Source organism: Strix aluco, chromosome 13, assembly GCF_031877795.1.
Source record: "Strix aluco isolate bStrAlu1 chromosome 13, bStrAlu1.hap1, whole genome shotgun sequence".
In the NCBI taxonomy this organism is placed as follows: domain Eukaryota; kingdom Metazoa; phylum Chordata; class Aves; order Strigiformes; family Strigidae; genus Strix; species Strix aluco.
Window position 1 is genome coordinate 17,024,473 of NC_133943.1, and position 18,244 is coordinate 17,042,716.

At 38.5% G+C, this 18,244-nt stretch overlaps 1 protein-coding gene across 2 annotated transcripts in view; it reads right to left on the reverse strand.

Moving 5' to 3' along the window:
* Nucleotides 1-18,244, reverse strand: part of SLIT3 (slit guidance ligand 3) — a 528,498-nt gene that overhangs the window by 134,483 nt on the left and 375,771 nt on the right. For both annotated transcript variants that reach the window (XM_074838539.1, XM_074838540.1), the window contains exons 13-14: nt 8,079-8,222; nt 5,364-5,527 (exon numbers count right to left, since the gene is read on the reverse strand). In XM_074838539.1, the coding sequence (XP_074694640.1) occupies nt 5,364-5,527; nt 8,079-8,222 (308 nt within the window). The remainder of the gene's footprint in view (nt 1-5,363; nt 5,528-8,078; nt 8,223-18,244) is intronic.

An 18,244-nucleotide genomic window follows, 5' to 3' on the forward strand; every position in this document is an offset into this window, starting at 1 on the left:
CCTGGTGAACAGAAGTGCTGGAACCTGGCCCCAGACAAGATTTTCCGCAAACGTGACCAGGCCTCGAGTGCAGGCAGTTGTCAGTTGTGTGCAGGACTGCCAATCCCCACCACTGCCACCTCCAGCAGGGACAAACCTACAAGCTGTCAGGGCTTGGTGCCTGCTCAGGCAGGAGCTGCTGGAGACCAGCATGCTAAGGGCAGGCATAATCGTGAATCCCCAAGCACGTGTGACTGCAGCACTGTAACAAGGCAGACAAGATATCAGTGCTTTTCATCAAACAGAAAATGCTAAGGGCAGGAATACGAATGCATAGTCTGTAAATGACTATTTACTTACTAAAATGGAAGGAATTTGCAAAGTTGTCATCAGAGTGATCAGCAAATTACAGGAACAACTGGAGAGTGTTTCAATCAGATAAATTATGTAAGCTCTGGATTAAATTCACTTGCCTTTCATGACTTTCAAACACTGGTTGAGGAGTAACAATACATTGTACCTTTCATTTTGAGAGATCAAAGAGCTTAAATAGTGTTTACATGTCACTAAGAGCAGAGAAGGGGATAAACTAGGGAGAGCAAGAGACAGGAAATGTGTGCACTGCTGTAAGGACCGGACCAAAAGCCCCGATGTGCAGTCTGTGTTCTGAGTGGCAACATTCCATCCATTGCAGTTCTATGCTTCTAAGGCTAAAACAACACAGAGAAGAGAGCAGGAAATTTCAGGTGATCACAAGTAGTAGGAACTCTGTTCCAAAGTAGACAGGTAACCAAAGACAGGTGAATATGGATGAAGACAGAGACCGGAAAAGACACATAACGAATTAGAAGGAAAAATGCAGTTACTAAGAAGAGGTTTTATCAAATGCCTTCAAAAATTATGAGTGAAAAAACAGCAACTACATTACTATCTGGTAACAGGGGATAACACAAGAGATAAGACACGAACCCTAAATATGTAAGCTCTGGATCCATATGTACCAGAGAGTCTGACTTTGATTTGGGCTGGGTTAACAAGAAGCAGTGTCCAAAAAGGAGAGAATTGTGCTGGCAGATGGTTCATTGTCCTCCTCCCATTATTTCCTGTGCTTTTGATTTTTACAGCACAATCTGGAACTGAAGTAACTAAAGTCAGTTAGATACAATATATGCCCCAATGCAAGAAGAAGCAGGAAGACAGGTTTACTTCATAGTATTTCAAATAGTAATCTTATTTCTAAGATTGTTACTTCTAAGAATTAGAAGATAAAAAAAGCTTTCATGATGTGATGCTCGTAGATATGCATACGCTTTGATCATTATCAGAAATGGTTTGCATCGGTATGGCAGGTGGAACTTTCATTGCTTTTGAAATACACAATATACTGACAAATGCAAACATATCACAGGGAAAAAAAAAGCTATATAACTGAATACAAGGGCAGCGCTCTGCAAAAGCTATTTCATACAGTGTCACACAGCAATCAAGGATCCTGCCAACTCTTGAAGTGACAATAAGCTACCACAGAGACAACACAATCTGCTCATAGATTCATTTCCCTTTCTCCTAAAGCCTAGTGCAGCTTTAGAAAACAAAACTGCTGTGTAGTGAACTTAATCAAATGCTACTGTGCAGAAGATTTTTGCTGTTTTTTCCCCCTATTCCTACTAAGAATGGGAGCCTCCAGTGACCTAAGGCTGGCAAGTACCATTGGATCCTTAGGTGGTTATAGTGGGCAGACGCAGCCAAAAAAGAAAATGATCATCAGAATTTTACTGTTGCCACTGAAAATGACAGTATTTTCTAAACAGAAGAGGGAGAGAATTAGTCATAGCCTGTTCCTTCAATTTCTCTTTCAAGAAAACCCTTTTTTAGTCTCAGATTCCATAGCTGTGGGTAGAGAGTTGAGAAAGGGGGGAGTTTATTATTATTTTGGTGCATTGCATAAAATGGAAGGCAGAAAGACACGGGAAATAGTATCTATGGCAATCTGATGCTTAAACATATTTGATAGTATATTCAACAGCTTTGCTGTCTCAGAGCCCTGGGCAAAAACATGCCCCTTTCCCTGCTGTTCCTTTATTTCATGCTATAATGCTTCCAATTCTCCTTTTAAAAAGAATTATGTCCATTACCTACCTGTTGTACAGAATCTCCTTCCTATGGCCACTCATAACCTTTGCAGATGTTGCTCCATTCTTATCAGTAAAAGTTGAGTCATTTGGTTCAGGGAGGAAACAGCATCTGGGAAAAGTGCCTTGATGATGAATTAAAAGAAGGCGGCAAGTTCCTCTTGCTAAATACTATCTAAAAGGATGGTGGGGAGGTGGAATAAAAACTGGAGGAAACAATATGCAGAACGAAGTTTTCTAGATTTGGTTGGGGTTTTTTTAAATTGTGCTGCATAGTTTTGTCTTCATGGTTTCATTTAATTAACCATATACAGTTCTATCTGGCTCATCTGCATCTCTGAATGTGTCCTCTCGACATTACCTTCTTGATGTTCCTCCACCATTTCAGACTGATGAAACTTCAAACATCTCAGCTTTTCTTCTGCATTCCTGCTAACTACTCCTCTCTCTCCTATCCTCATACGAAAAGTACTTCCCTTTCTTCTCTTAATCTACTGAACAATCACATTTTTTCCTCTTGCCAGGTCCTTCCTGACAGTCCCCTTTATTATAGTTTGGAGAATCCAAATGAATGTGGAAAACACACAGATTTCTTCAGGCCAACCTCAGAATTTTATGACTTCAGAACTGGTCCTTTCCCTGATGTCAAAGTATTAAGCTCACCTAAACTTAACTACTCACTGGTGTGATCCTGACACTGGCTGAGTACCTCTACTCCCACAGAGCTCACACTTTCTGTGCACCCTCATCACTTCTCAAAGGTCAAAGACCAGGTCAGGATAAAATCCCTCACATTGCTTCCTTAACCAACCACTATTGACATGTACCATATGTATTAAACAAACTACATGAAAATATCAGGATCCTGAAAGAAGAACCCTCTGAGAAAAGAGATGCACATTTACAGAAGGATTTAAAATAAAAATTCTCTTCTCATACACTGAGCAAATGATGTAAAAACTAGACAGGGAGGATCCCAGAGCCAGCAAGGACACTGACAAGTTACTAAGCATTTAAATCCCAGTGGGATTGTGCAGGCTTATCCCTGGATAACATAAAGCACTGCTCAACAGTCTGACTTTGAATGATGAAGATTCATACCTCATGGACTTTTCTGCACAGAGACGTGCTGTGTTAAATCCTGGGATGAAACACATTCCTCAAAATGAAAACATGGAAAATTCCCACTAAATGCCAAGTCTGAAGCAGCCATGATTCAAAGGGACAACTCGAGCAGAACAGGTGCCAGAGATGTCTGTTCTCTGGATTGATTTACAAACCAAGATTCTTCTAAACTATTAGACATTCCCCCTGCCTCATGTGAGCAGACAGTGAGTTGAGTTCAATGTATCTCATCGCCATCTGGAAACTCTACAAGCAAGGATATCTTCTCTATTGAGCTTTTGAATAGCATTAGTCTTCATCCAGCTGAAATCTTTGTTCTGAAGCTGTACAATCCCTGCTCTCCTCCTTCATAAGTCAGGTTTATGCCTTTTCCATGTGGTTTTGATATACTTGTAGAACTGGAGACCAAGGGAAAAACAGCCTAATGCCTCAAGGAAAGGACCCCCAAGATAAGAACTCACACAAAATATTATTCTCAGCATCACCAGGTACTGTGTTCTGCATTGTTGCTCTTCTTAGCTATGACCTTTCATAAATGATATCAGATGGTGTTTGCCTTATCCAATAGCCTGTACCATTGTTCAAGGCATGCATGCACATACATAACATTAATTTCTCTAGCCTATTAATAAAAGCAGAGGAAAATAACAATGGTAAATTGGGTACAGATTTATACTGATCTGTTTGTGCAGTCTACTTTCTAAATTATATTTATGCATTTTCATTTCCAGTTTCTTTAAATATGATTATTACTGACTAATTATCTTGTTACTATGATGGACACAATCCAAAAACCTAGATAAAACTATGTCATAATTTCAGTTCTTGTTATAAATTTTGTGGCTTGAGTCACAAGTGATTGAAGACTTTAACAAGCTTGCTGAAGAAAACCTGACTGCAAATGAAGTTATCTTTATTTTATTTTCCCCATAAAGAGAAGGTTTAGCACAGCATATTGCTCAGATATACACAAAGCACAACGGCTTGTTTTGGGCTGCTGCCATTCAGTTTCATGCTGCATCCCCATCTAGTGTCATTAATCTTTTACCACCAGGAACACAATTAATCATGGGTTTTGGTACCTTTTTTTTTCAGAAGAAAAAGACAAAAATCATAATATTTTTATAGAAAACACTGCAAGGTACTCCATCAATAACAGTCATTTTTTTTTCTCAGTACACACTAATAGATTTTCTTACTGAAACCTGCTTGTCTTTACAGTATACAAAAATGCAGTAATCCAAGATACATATGAGCAACAGAAAAAACACATGAAGAAGCAGTCTGCTTAGTTGTGCTGTGAAAGGCAATAAATGTCTTTTTACTGATAGCTGGACCATAAATAAAGAATGGATAGGGTTGAGAAAAAGGTGTTTATGGTACTTCGAAGGTTATTTTCAGATGGAAACATTTTTCCATCTAGCTCACAACACAAAATCTTTGCCTAAACTATGATGCAAGTTTTGATTCAAAACTTATAAAACCAAAAATCTTACCAACTTTGATGGCAGTTTTACTTGAATTAGTGCATGTTACTTGTGGATATAAAACCCCCCCCCCAAACTATGAAAGTATGTGAATTGATGCCATCCCCTCACCCCCAGCTTCACTCACATCCTAGGTCAGAAATGCCCATTGCCAGCTGTATAAAAATCTCACTCATACTGTTCTCAGCCTTTTAGGTCTGAGAACTTACTTGAGCTCAGCTCTCACTGAGGTCAATAAGAGTTGTGCCTGAATACAAACAATGATTCATCCACCTTCCACCCCTTCAAAAACATGACATTTGCCACATGGATTCATATACATCTTCATTGTTTTCCTTAAACACTTTATAACCTAGCAATTCTTTAAAATTAAATGTCACAAGCTTTTCTCTATTTTCTTTGTTTTTAGGAGACATACAGAAGACAGCTATAGACTGCCTCATTTTTTTTTTTTTTTTTTTTTTAATCCGTAAGGTAATTGGCTTTCTGGAGAACTAACTGAATTTTCCAAATTTAATTTTAAAAGATGCTCCATAATATCCATTACAGCAAACACTGTCCTGCAGATTTGATTAGTAGGCTCTCTGGACCTGCTTATTTCTGAATTGAAAGTGCAGTACAGCCTGGATAAATGAATTACCTGAGCAGCGGAACTTCTTGCTCTTGATCTGGCTGATTCGTTTGTTGGCAAGGCGACGCGGATTGCTGCATCGAGCGCCGCTGGTTTCTATCGGATTATCCTGCAGGTAATCAGCCAGCCACTTCAAATGGCAGTCGCACACAAATGGATTCTGAGCTAAATGTCTGCGAGAAGGATGGGATGTTTAATCAGAAGTGACCTGTGACACTGTACTCCATCACTGTTTTTCACAAACGCAAACCTGAAGAGTAGAGTAATTGAATAAGCTTCCAAAAACCCAGGCCTGGCGGAAACCACACAGAGCTGAACATGAATGGGAGAATTCTGTGAGCTATCACATTTCGTAGCTCATTAAGCCTGCTGCAAGTCCTTTCACAGAGGAAACAAAAATTAAGATAGCAAAGCCTGCTTTAAAGGACACAGACCTCCTGTCTACAAAGTCCAATGTTTTCTCCTGAGAGCTTGATATGCTGCCTTTTGAGAGAAATGCACCTTGTTAGATGTATCTGACCCAAACAGCATTTTGTATCCTGGTTTAAAAGAAATTTCATTGGCAAGCTCAGTTTCCTAGGGATCAAAGTGTGAATTAGCAAAGTGCCGTGGATCTGTGGGGAAAGCCAGAAGCGATCCAGAGGTCTCTACTCAAGAGTGAAATTGATATTTGCATATATTCATCAGGCATAATAGTATTCCCCTTATATGTATTTTTTCCTGAAGCAAAAATTTTTACTTTTGAGACTGAACTGTTTATCCAAGGTAGAACTCGACTCTATCCTTCACCAAAATTTGCACAACATATTTCCCACGCGATTGGAAATAGGTATTATAGCATTGATTTTAACTGGATATTTGGACTTTGTTAATAGAAATTTGCTGGAATATCTTAGAGAGAAACAGCATTTCTCTTCTGCTGTTATGATTCATTCTGCTTGACAAGGTTGAGCACTGTACCAGGAGAGTTTGTCAGGTCTTTCTCAGGGCCTGATTCTGATCTCAGTTAAGCTAACCTGCACCAGTCCCTCTAGCTTCCAAGGGAGCAGGACATGGCTTTCCAATAACTGCAAAGAGAGTTTTAAAAAAGACAGATGTTTAAATAAACTTCTTTTCTGTTTGCAGTTATATTTATGAACTGTCACTTAACAGAATAAGTATAAAATACAGCAGGGCAAGGGCATTCAAGGAGTGGGAAGTGAAAGAATACAGAGCAGAAAGTGCCTGAAGAAAGCTGGAGATTAGTGTTGTAGTAGAGCCATTCCTGGTGTGAAAGGTCCAGAGAACAAACAAGCATATAGAGACAGGATATGGGACTGGTTTTGTAGCTCTAGAAAAAAGGCAGAAGGCAGTCATGTGGAGTACTAAAAATGGAGAATGAATCAAAACATTTTATGAAAAAGTGTCTCGGTGTGAAGCAACATGTTCATTCTAAGTAACGGCCACCAGGAGTGCCAGTAAAACCCCATGGAAACCAAGAAGAATTTTTTATACCTTAAGGGTGTTGTTGCCTGTTGTTTAACTTGACAAATCTTACATACCTCTGTAAATGAACCTTCTCTGTCGCCCTTGTTTGCACTACATATCTATGTACATAGCATGCTGCAGCAGAAGAAAGCACGGTAAAGGTGGGGGGCAGGACTGGAGGGGGTTGTACATGATCATTTTAATGCCTTAATAATTTGCAGCAATACATACTGGACAGGTATCTGTTGGAAATTATAGTATGCTTGTAGCAGGTACCATGCTGCTAGAAACAGTCCTTATTAGTCGATTTTTTTATGAAATAAAACACTTCTAAAACTAATTTAGCCAAAGCATTTCTAGTACTGTAATATATATGTGCATGTGTATATATATATTTCCAGTACTAGAGTATTTGTGTATATATATGTAATGGGCATATATATTCCAGTATGTGTATATTTACATATATTTTAATATGGGAAATGTATATACTTACATACTACATAAATACACAGAGCTTTATATCTATATATGCATACACAAATATATATAGACACACGTATTCAATAATGGGTGAGGGGATTCTTTCTTGTTTTTCGTTTATATCAGGCTGCCAACTCCAATTCTGAAGGAGTACTATTTACTCCTCACAGCTTTAGGACAAAACCTTCTGTAAAATATTGAGTCAGTTCTATACTTTTGCTTCCACTTTTGCTTCTGATCCCTCTTCTCCTAATGCCTTCAATTCCAAGTCTCAGAAAATGCTTAGTGGGTTTTCTTAATGGGTCAATTAATACAATGTATCATTTCCCTTAGGTGGAATGTCAGCTGAAATAGGGTTTCAGAAGTCATGAACTGTACAGCAGCACTCTGACCCAGTTAGGAGAGATGACAACTCACCAGCTCATTAAAAACTGTTAGGCAATGGTTTTAATAGAAACTGCTGCTCATATATTGTACAAAGTCAAATTTATGTATTATCTTCCCAACAAACAGTACAAATTAATTACTCTGGGAGCTTAATACACTTACAACACCTATGTCACTGTGGGCAGGCTGTATCAATAGTTGGCTGTGCTGAATTTATGCAATACTTCTTTTTCTTGCTCCTTTTATTTCTGCCAAAAAAGGAGGGGCTACTACCTTGGGGTCTCTTCCAAATTGTCTTAATGTCAGCTGCAAAGCCTTTGCAAAGACAGGCAACATCTTTGGGGGAAAAAGAGAGAGCTGTCATTTATGATACGGCTGCATACTCACAGAGTCTGGATCGATCGGAGAGGTGCAAAGAGCCCCTTGTTGATGGTCTGCAGTTTGTTGTCATAAAGAGATAGCAGTTTGAGATTATGCAGACCTTGGAACGTGTTTACCCTAAGGCAGTTGATCTTATTGGCATTGAGAAGCCTGAAAACAGAGGAAAGGTTTATAATTCATTAATCTTGTAATAATCAGATAAAGATAGACTGAACTTTGGGGTTAAATCTAAAAAATATTAACCCGGTCACCAGAGCCAACCCACATTTAAAGATCTTCATTTGCTTGTTATATTAAAAAGGTGAAAACCGTTAATACTTTCATTGCTGGGGAACATACAGACATATAGCAGTGCTAGTTATCTTAAAATACTTAAAGACTTTTCTGGGTATGCCCAGCCCCCCTCCCATTTGGTCAAAATTCTACACAAATGTTTAAAGAAGTCTTCAGCTTAATATACATAGATATGGCAAATACTCCCCACCTTGCTACTCTATGCACACACTCATACACAAAGTCCACAGTGAGAAGAACCCTTTTTTCCCATTTTCTCTACCAGCAGCTGTCTTAAGTCTAACTGAAATTCTGGAAGTTTGACATCTTTGGATAAACACTGCAGGGTTAATTTGATCATGGAAGGAAAGAAAACACGATTCTCCTCAGAGACAAGAAGAGAGAAGTGTAGAGTCTGGACTAAAAATTACTGAAATACAAGTTCACTTTATACCTAAGGATAGTCAGGCAGTGGACCAGGTTGCTCAGAGGAGTTGTGCAGTCTCTATTTTTGGTGGTTTTCAAGATGATACCAAATAAAGCCATGAGCAACATGCTCTGACCTAACACTTGCTTTGAGCAAGGGTTCTCCAGTCTCATTGGCTAGTAGTCACCTGAGGTCTCTTCCAACCTCCATTGTCCTACAATTCTATGAACCTACTCCATTCCAGTTACACCAGATTTCAGTTGTGGAAAAGCAGCACAAAGACAAGTTACATCCTTTTTTTATATATATATGTATATATGCATACATATTTTGCACATCTACACAGCAGCCAGTTGGCAGAACTAATCAGTTCTGCCTGAAAATCTTGGACAGTACTTGTGCAAGTTTTCTTAGATTATGGAGCCAGAGTTCTGTCACGTATAACAAGTATATACAGTCCCAACAACAAGCTGGATTTCCCTCTGAGACAATCAAACATGAGAACACTTAAATTGTCATTGTCATCTGCATATGTGGTATTTTACACTTGGAAAATAGCCTGAGAAAAATGGTACACTGCAAACAATACATGCTGTTAACTCAGTTCTTGTGGTCACAAAATTCGCTACTTTGTCAATGAGTTTGAAGGGCTTAATATTGCAACATTGTGCCTCTCTATGAAGCTCCACACTAATACTAAAATGCATGCTTGTTAGCTGCACATGATGCTTTTCTTTTGCTCTAAAAAACAACTTCAGAAGGTGCTTTCTCTGCATAGCAGCCTGCCTTTGCATTGCTGAAACCTTTGGAACACTCATTACAGCTCTCTGCTCCTACTGTCATTTTGGCAGAGCCTCATTACTGCAGTAAATGACTACAGTAATTGTGATACATAAAAGATGGACACATACTTGAGTAGAGCCCTTTTTGCAAGGAGAACAGGAATGCAGTGCTCTGGAGTGAGAGGGTGTCAGAGTAAAACTCACCTTTCTAGCCAACAGAAAAGTCAATATCAATTTACCTGAATTTTCTTCTTTATATGTTGTGGAAAATGAAGTTTGACACTAGATAAGAGAAAGTCCCATAGAAGGCTACGATGGATAAATGAGGTTACATTTTTCCATGAACGAATAGCTAAAATAATTTTATGAAATCATAAGCAGCATCAGTATGACCCCTCTGGTATCTGTATTTCTGTGACTGATAATTACATGACACCTAATCCACACCACCAGAAGTAACAGGGTAATTTTCATATTAGGCTACAGGAACATTCTGTTGTTGGGCGTTGGAATGGGCTGCCCGGGAAGGTGGTGGAGTCCCCATTCCTGGAGGTGTTCAAGAGTAGGGTCGACATAGAGCTGAGGGATCTGGTGTAGTTGGGAACTGTCAATGTTAGGTTAATGGTTGGACTAAATGATCTTCAAGGTCTTTTCCAACCTAGACAATTCTGTGATTCTGTGACTTCTGAGATTTTGCCCCAGCAGCAAACATCAATGTCATCTCTTACTACTTGCTTCTTATAACCATTTGTATGTCCAAGCCAAAACAATCTTCATTTTCTTGGTTCTTGTGCATTATGCATTTCTCTTTCAAGATTGTACATTCTCTTTTCCATAAAGAACAGGTTAACAAGTTATTAGAAGGCAGAATCAGCTATTGAGTGTTGAACAATATCCCCAGACATGCACTTAGGCATTATAAATCCTTTGGTTTCTACCCCCTGTCCTTGTACACTGGTCCCACATTGTTTTTATGTAATGCACATCAGCTTAGATTGGTTGTTCCATGACAGAGGCTTGGTACCTAAGTTATACAGGAAGAAAACTGAAAGCAAGTATGTGCTTCGATTTATTTTTTTCTAATATTATAGTAATATTTTATGTTGCAAGCAGTACTTGTAACAAAGTATAATGCAAAAATGAAAGTAATCCCAGTAATAAGAGAATTTACAACTGAAGTACAGTTGTATTTGTATATGTGGACAACCAGCGTGTCTTTTTGTGATGCTTAAGAAGTGCACACACAGCAGAGCTGCATTGTGCAGATGCTATTCACTCCTGTGTGAAGAGTGGGCTTGAAGTCTAACCATCATTGATCCCACTTAATAAACTCTCCGAGCAAAGCTGACCTAGAACTGCAGTGAACACACGGGATTCAAATTCATTCTCTGGTTAGTTTCAACAAAACACGAATAAAGCCCATGCTGGAAGTAAGAATTTACAATGTGACAAGTTTTCCTGGCATGAATTTTCAATGACTAGATTCATGGTGATATAATCTGTGACATTTCTGTAAGAGCCAAATACCAAAATGAGAGAAAATGATCCTATATATAGTCACAAACACAGAAGCACACTCTCTCCCTTAAGCATCAGAGAAAGTAAATTGGAACAGGAAAGTGCTTGTGCAGACTGTTTAGAAGTGGGAATTCAGGTACTACACAGCTTTTCGGAGGTGACACTACCCATTCTGCATATCGCCTGTGCAATATATGTGCAGTACCTAAATCTAAAGAGGACAGATAGTGTGCTCAACAGTAACACAGGTGTGGCCATGTTCAGTGAATACATACATTAATATCCTATTTCTGATCAGAATCAGTGTGTGTGTGTGTGTGTGGGGGGGGGGGGGAGTGAAAAACTGTGAGAAAGCAGAATAAATCATCCCTAAAAATTTTTTCCTCCTACTTACTGTGAGTTAGAGGATGACTTTTGGCCAGAAGCATTAAGGGTTATAATCCTTTCAAAACTCTCAGTTATTTTAAAATATCCCCTCTACGGATATTCCACTATATAAATTCCAATTCTTTGCTTAATCTTTCTTCACTATCACAGCCCCCTGATGGCATCTAATTATTAATTAGGGATACGAGGCTGGCCTCACATGGAGTTAAAAGTGGTTATAAGAACTTTTTCTTTAACTAACACAAAGGCAGATGAGAAAAACATATTCTAGGAAGCAGAAACACTGATCTTCCTTAAACACTGAACCATACCGTAAAACATACTAAGGATTCCTTTTATGGGAATCACACCAAAAGAAGGGTCAATATTAAGAGTCGAGTCTTATTCTAACAAGAATTACATGGTATTTATTTTGCACCAATTTATGGTGAAAGTAAATTCCACTAATTTTCCCATTTTGTTATCAGCTTGATTGGATGAGATTTACACACGGCCTCCAGATGTGGTGCAGCATTCAAAAGGAGGTTAAAAATTCAAGTGGAAATAAAACCGCCTGCTACCCAGAGGGATGATGGATTATTAACTCAAATCTCCATTTTCATCCCCCTGGATATGTTAAAAACATGAAGAAATCTCTTGCAAGCCTAGGACCACCACAGAATACAGGAGAATGGTTAAAGACCTTGTGGTTTACACGCCATTGACAGCAATGAGCAAAGCAGAGCAGTATTACGATTCCATGAACCCATTTCCTGAAAAAGTGAATTTGTCCACGCACATTGAAATAATAATGTGTCTCAGCTAAGCCCTTTGAACGACTGTGTACTGAATTGGCACTGTAATTGTATCAGATGCTCATAAGCACCATCTGCATAATTAAGACAGTCCCATAATTGAATTATATGCCCAAGCACAGTTTCAAGTGATTAACATTTAAATAACATTTTGAACTCCAAACCCCAAATTATTGAAAAATGTGCTTTTTAAGAGCAAATGGGGATGTTTATATGGCTTTTACTCTTAGCAATGTTTGTATTTTCAGCTCAGTGAAGTCAAGTAATCAAACTATCAGCAAATAACTACATAACTCAGAGAATGAAACAGCAGCCTAGCAACCTTAACACATGCTGGAGACTGCAGGTTGGTTTCTGTTGCTACAGGAGGACCAGAAATCATCCTAGGTACATTAATGAGCCAAAAGGAAAGCATCAGGGAGAAAAGCTGCACAGAGCCACTGGAAAACTTCTCTTTCACTAGCTTTGTGTTTTGACAGCAATGACAACACGATGAGAATGAAAATGTTCGGTATCCCATGAACTGGCTGGCACATCCCACATGCCAGACTCCACTGGGGTAAATGAGAACTCACCAGAAAAAGGCAGATGTAAGATGCATAGGAGACTTGTATGGAAGAGGAGAATGGGGTAACAGTTTTGCATGGGTAACAGCAGATTACAAATTGAATATACAGGACTTTTATAGAATATCACTAGTCAAAGGCTTCACCTACATTCAAAGCACTATAGGGCAGTAAAGAAAGGACTCTTGACGGAAAGCATTCCTTAGGATATACAATACCTGTTACAAAAAGTAAAAAAAAAAAAAAAAATTGCCTTTTTTTCAGCATTTTCTCTTGAAATTTATAGGGAAACAAGTGTCATCTTTGATTTAACACAACTTATCACAGGAGAACAGCTGAAGTGCCAATATGGATGTCAAGTATTCTGTCATCCCAGCAGTCAATGACAAGCATCGCCTAACAACAGAATTGTGTGTGCCTCTGCTTGTTTATTGGCAAAATAATTATATTAGGTTCCAGGAACATTTTAAAATGGCCTGGAGTAGAGGGGAGCAATCCGATTGCCTCTCACTGAGTCAAGATATTTAGACATCTACTAAAATCCGCATTTTCTAATGTGATGACTGACCACTGAACGGTCCTGTCAGTGCTTCAATTGATAATGACCAGTATGAAATCATCACCATGCTTGCTTGAACCAGCTTCAAGTGTTTCTCCATGTTCAGGAAACTGGATGATGGTGATGACAAATTTATTCAAAGTAAATTAAAATGGAAGAGTCACAGCTGATGATGAGTCAAGAAGGAAGCACAGAGCACAGTCAAACAGGCCTGTTTTGGAGAGATTTTAAAGGCCTCCTTTCATTTCAGATCCACAAGACGCCAACCCCAGTTGAACACCATTCATAAAACAATCCTGTGGTACTTGTGTTACTACCTGGAGAATTATAAGCACGTGTTGTGGTAGCATCTGGGCTTCTGTTACTCAAAATTCAATATTGTCTAACTTATGGCTGCAGATAAGGTCACAGCTGATTTTAGATAACCACTTAATAATTGAGATGTACAACAGAATAAACGCATCTTCTCAACTTCCTGCACTATCAGGAAGTTAAATTTCTTGTGTAATAATAACTAGGAGAGTTTCTGTCAGGTGAGTCCAGCCTGAAGCACTGGCGTCAGACGAGCTAATGAATTACACACTGACGTACAAACTAGCAGTTGTTTGGGGAAGCTGCATGCAGACAGGCTACAGAAGTGACACAGAAAAGGCAGATGCTGTTGCAGTCTTTCATTAGTGCTTGACTATAATTGTATTTCTGTGTCTGGCAGATGCTGCACCCTCACTTTAACAGCAGTTATTTAGTTTAGCAATATTATCACAATAGCAGCCTAAATGCAGAAATCTGAGGGAAAAAAGCTTGAGGCAAACAGCTTGAAAACAATTCTAAAGCTATTAAACAGGTCTGTGCACAGAGTATTCTGTCCTGGACTGGAAGGATGAGGGTTGCATAGTATCTCTGCTGTAGTTTGCTAAAAATTCAGAATCACAGAACCCAGAAATTACATAGGTTGCAAAGGACCTTCAGAGGTCATCTGGTCTGAACCCCACTCAAAAGCATAATGCAGATATTTGCTTTATCTGAGAAATAATTATTTCATCAGATCACAGGATAATTTAGAATGGCAGGAAGCTCGAGAGGCTTCTTGTCCTCTTATAGATCAGACCAGGTTGCTTAAGAGTTTTATTCAGTCTAGCCTTTAAAATCTTCAAGGACAGCAAATGCACAGCCTTCTGGGAAGCCTGCTCCACTGCTTGACTTGTCATTGTGAAAATGCTTCTCCTTACATCTAGTCAGAAGGTCTCTTTTGTTAATGTCTGTTGTTTCCTCTCCATGAGAAAAATTAAGAACTCCATGGAACAAGAAGATTTTATACATCACTTAAAGCTCAGAAGATTGCTATGGGGATGAGGAGAGACTACTGTGCTATAAGGGACTTGGAAATGAAAAACTGTAATTTCTTTATTCTGTCATTTATATACTGTTTGCATCACTGTTTAACAATGCTTATGTATATAGCAATTTAATGTATACAATACAAAATATTGGGATTGATGTACACTCTTTAGAGTAGTTTTGTATTTTTTTTTTTTAAATATTTTGTATGGGTTAGTGCTTCACTGGATTTTCTTTGAGCTTCCAGCAAGCCCCAAAAGTATACAATAAATAATTGGTAGATCCTATTTTAAGCCCTTAAGTACTGGGATTCAATTTACAATTACAAATCAACACAAGCACTTCAAACTTGGCAAATCTGCCATGGAGATATTTTCCAAGCAACCTCACCAGAAGAGCTATGGGAGTACCAAGTATTTCACTATTCATCCAAAGAGAAACAGCATAAAAATCAGGTTAAAAAGTAGAATCACTCAAAGCAAAATCTGACTGGTTGAATTTTGGGAAGACTGATAATAGCAGTTTCTGAAAGTACACACATGACTTGTCACTTCATACAAGTCTATTTTAAATAAAGGTCAGCTGAAGTTGTAAATACTAGATCTAGTTCCAATTTTAACCCAGGTTAGATGACTGGATCTGGAAGTCTTATTTTTCACCACTTTTGAAGTTACTGTATCTGTCAATATGCCAAACTTCAGGCACCGGTATGATTATTGGTCTTTTCCAACTACAATGTTGAGTTCTCCCTAATGATCAGACATTAGGCAAAGGAGGAGAAGGCTGTAAGCTTTTAGCTTTGTTTTATGAGAAGGAATACAACAAACTTCTGATTTCAATATATATGTACCCCAGGAGTATATCTACTTCTAGCAACATCAAAACAGAGTCCACTATAGGGATTCTTTCTTGCCCAGCAAGCCATGGGGATCTCAACCATAGGATTTATGATCAACATGCCTGAGCACTTGTATGATTAGTAACTATGCAAAGTAAATTTCCTCAAGGAAAAGGATTTATTGAAAACTGATACTTGCCAGACATTTTAAAAACGAGATTTTATCCCCCTATATTATTTTGCTATACAGTCTCTTTAAACAGTAGAGTTTTTATGATACTTTCTTGTTCCAGGAAATAGAGCACTGTGAAGCACGCAGTGTACAACTGTAATAAAAAGGCTCCCAGAATGTTTAATATGGTTGCAGAGAGGAAAGTGTATTACATAGATGTGAAAAATACTGGTTAACAAACTTGGTGCCCATTATCCACAGCTCACTGTCTTCAGCCACTTGACCCACTGTTTCACTGCAGACTGGCTCTGCACATTTGCTCATTTGTGAGGAAGCAGAGCAACAGTCAGGTGTACGTGTCACAGAGCTGCTGAAAAAGAAAGAGCTGCACAGGGTGATGTTGTGCCCCCTGTGCAGTGACTGGCAGACAGTTTGGCAAACTCAAGGGCTCCTGAAAGAACTTGTCCACATTCCAGGAAAACTGAAAGACAGGTGAGAAGGACATTTAAATATATTCCAGTTTCTAGAAAGACCAAGGTTAGTCTAAGGCCTCCTGGAAAGGAGTTCAAACTGGCCACAGCTAATGGACACTTGAAAACTTCCACCTTAAACTGAAACCTTTTCCATTCATTTGATATTCAAATGCAAGTTACACAAACAACAGTAATTAATCAAACATTACCTCACAGCTTGGACAGATTGCTGCCCAAGTGAAATAAAAGTTTCAATTTGCTGTAAAAAAAAAAAAAAATTAAAAAATCAGACTCCAGCTATCCCTTTCTGGAAAACAGTATAGCGCTCTCAAATCCAAATTGACCTCACATTCTCAGAGGACACTTGATCCAGCCTGCTGAAAAGAAGACTGCATGAGGATAGGGTACAGTAGCTACAGTAGCTTTCTAGCATCCTCACTCTTGGCAACTTTAAACAGGATAAGGAAAATGACTTGTTCCAAGAAAAGCTTCTGTTCCACAGAACAAATGTGTTGTTGGACTTCTGTAATAATGTCTGCTGTTGTGTTGGTTACAATTGCGTATTTAGGAAGATGTAAGATTTATGAAATCAGCAATTTAACGTAAATCTAATTGTGATTATTTATGTAGGGAATGCTAACTACTTAAGGTAGCTGATTATAATGAAGACTTCAGAAGCAACATTGTAAATTAAACCAATAGGGTTTAAAAAAACCCAACAAAATCAACACACAGACACCCCCACTCCACCCCCACCCCCCACCAAAAAACCCCTTATTATCCTACTATGCTTGGTTATTTTCTTGCCAAAGAGAATATAATATTGGCTTATCTACCTCTGTCTTATATGACAGAAATACAGAATTCTAATGCTAGACAGGTGGTCTAAAATTTCTTCTGAATTCTTCGTTTCCCATACACCAAAGTCAGATGGGTCAGTTTAAGATGCTGTCATAACTGAGCTGAGCATTACTTTACCCAGCTACAGTGTTTCTGACATCAGTGGTACTGTTTGCAGATGTAAGGCACTTACACAAAACAATTCTGCCAAAATAAAAGTGGAATAATCTTGACCTATATTGTGACAGTATATTTAAAGAGAAGGCTAATGAAATTTCTGAGAAACTCTGATGACTCTTATCTAAAACAGTAAATAACAGTATTAGCTGCTCTGCAATTTCACAGTAATTATTTTTTCCTTCTAAGTACAATTACATGACTTTATACAGGACTCGCAACCACTCCTTTTTTCTGACTGTGTCCTGCCTTACCATAATGCCACTATATTTTCAAAAATGCTCCAGCTCAAGCTTAGGAAATTATACCGGCTACCAGGATACCTTAATCAGAGTGTTCTTATCAGTGTGTCTCCAGACTAATAAGAAGAAATCCAATCTAGAGCCCACTGAACACTAAATTAGATCTAATCATAAGGCACTCTTCCAACTGTTCAACAGCAGGTCTAAAACCAACGAATGCCATTTATTTTTTTGGTATCCATTAAAATTCAACAAGCAATCCCATAATAGCTGCTTCAAAGCCACGATCAAAAAAGTGTGCAGGCATTTGTTTGCATTTAAAGCATGACCATTCAATGCTCTCCTTGCCAAAAGCTACTTTACATTCAAACTCTTTCAAGATCCTGCAAGGCTCCAGAGCCACAATGCTCTGGGAATCCCATAACAGGGCAACCTACATACATCTTCTCAGCCTGAGAATGTTGAAATGGTTGAAGCACAACATCTTTTAATGGTTCTCTGGCATATAGATTTTGCCCCCTTAACAAAAAGACATCACTTGAGCTAATTCAGACTAGAAAATTACTGCATCTGGGTTTAAACATGTAATTCATTGAAAGCCTGCACTACATGCACACAGGGACTATATTATAAAGGCACTGAAATCTGCTTAATGCTTTATGCAGAAGTTCTAGACCCACATTTTTAAAGGACACTGTGAGCCATGTGTTGAGTAATTTAAAAAATTTTTTTTCTACTGGGAAAGATCCTACCTGTAAAGTGTCCTGGGTTAGACAGAGCAACTCT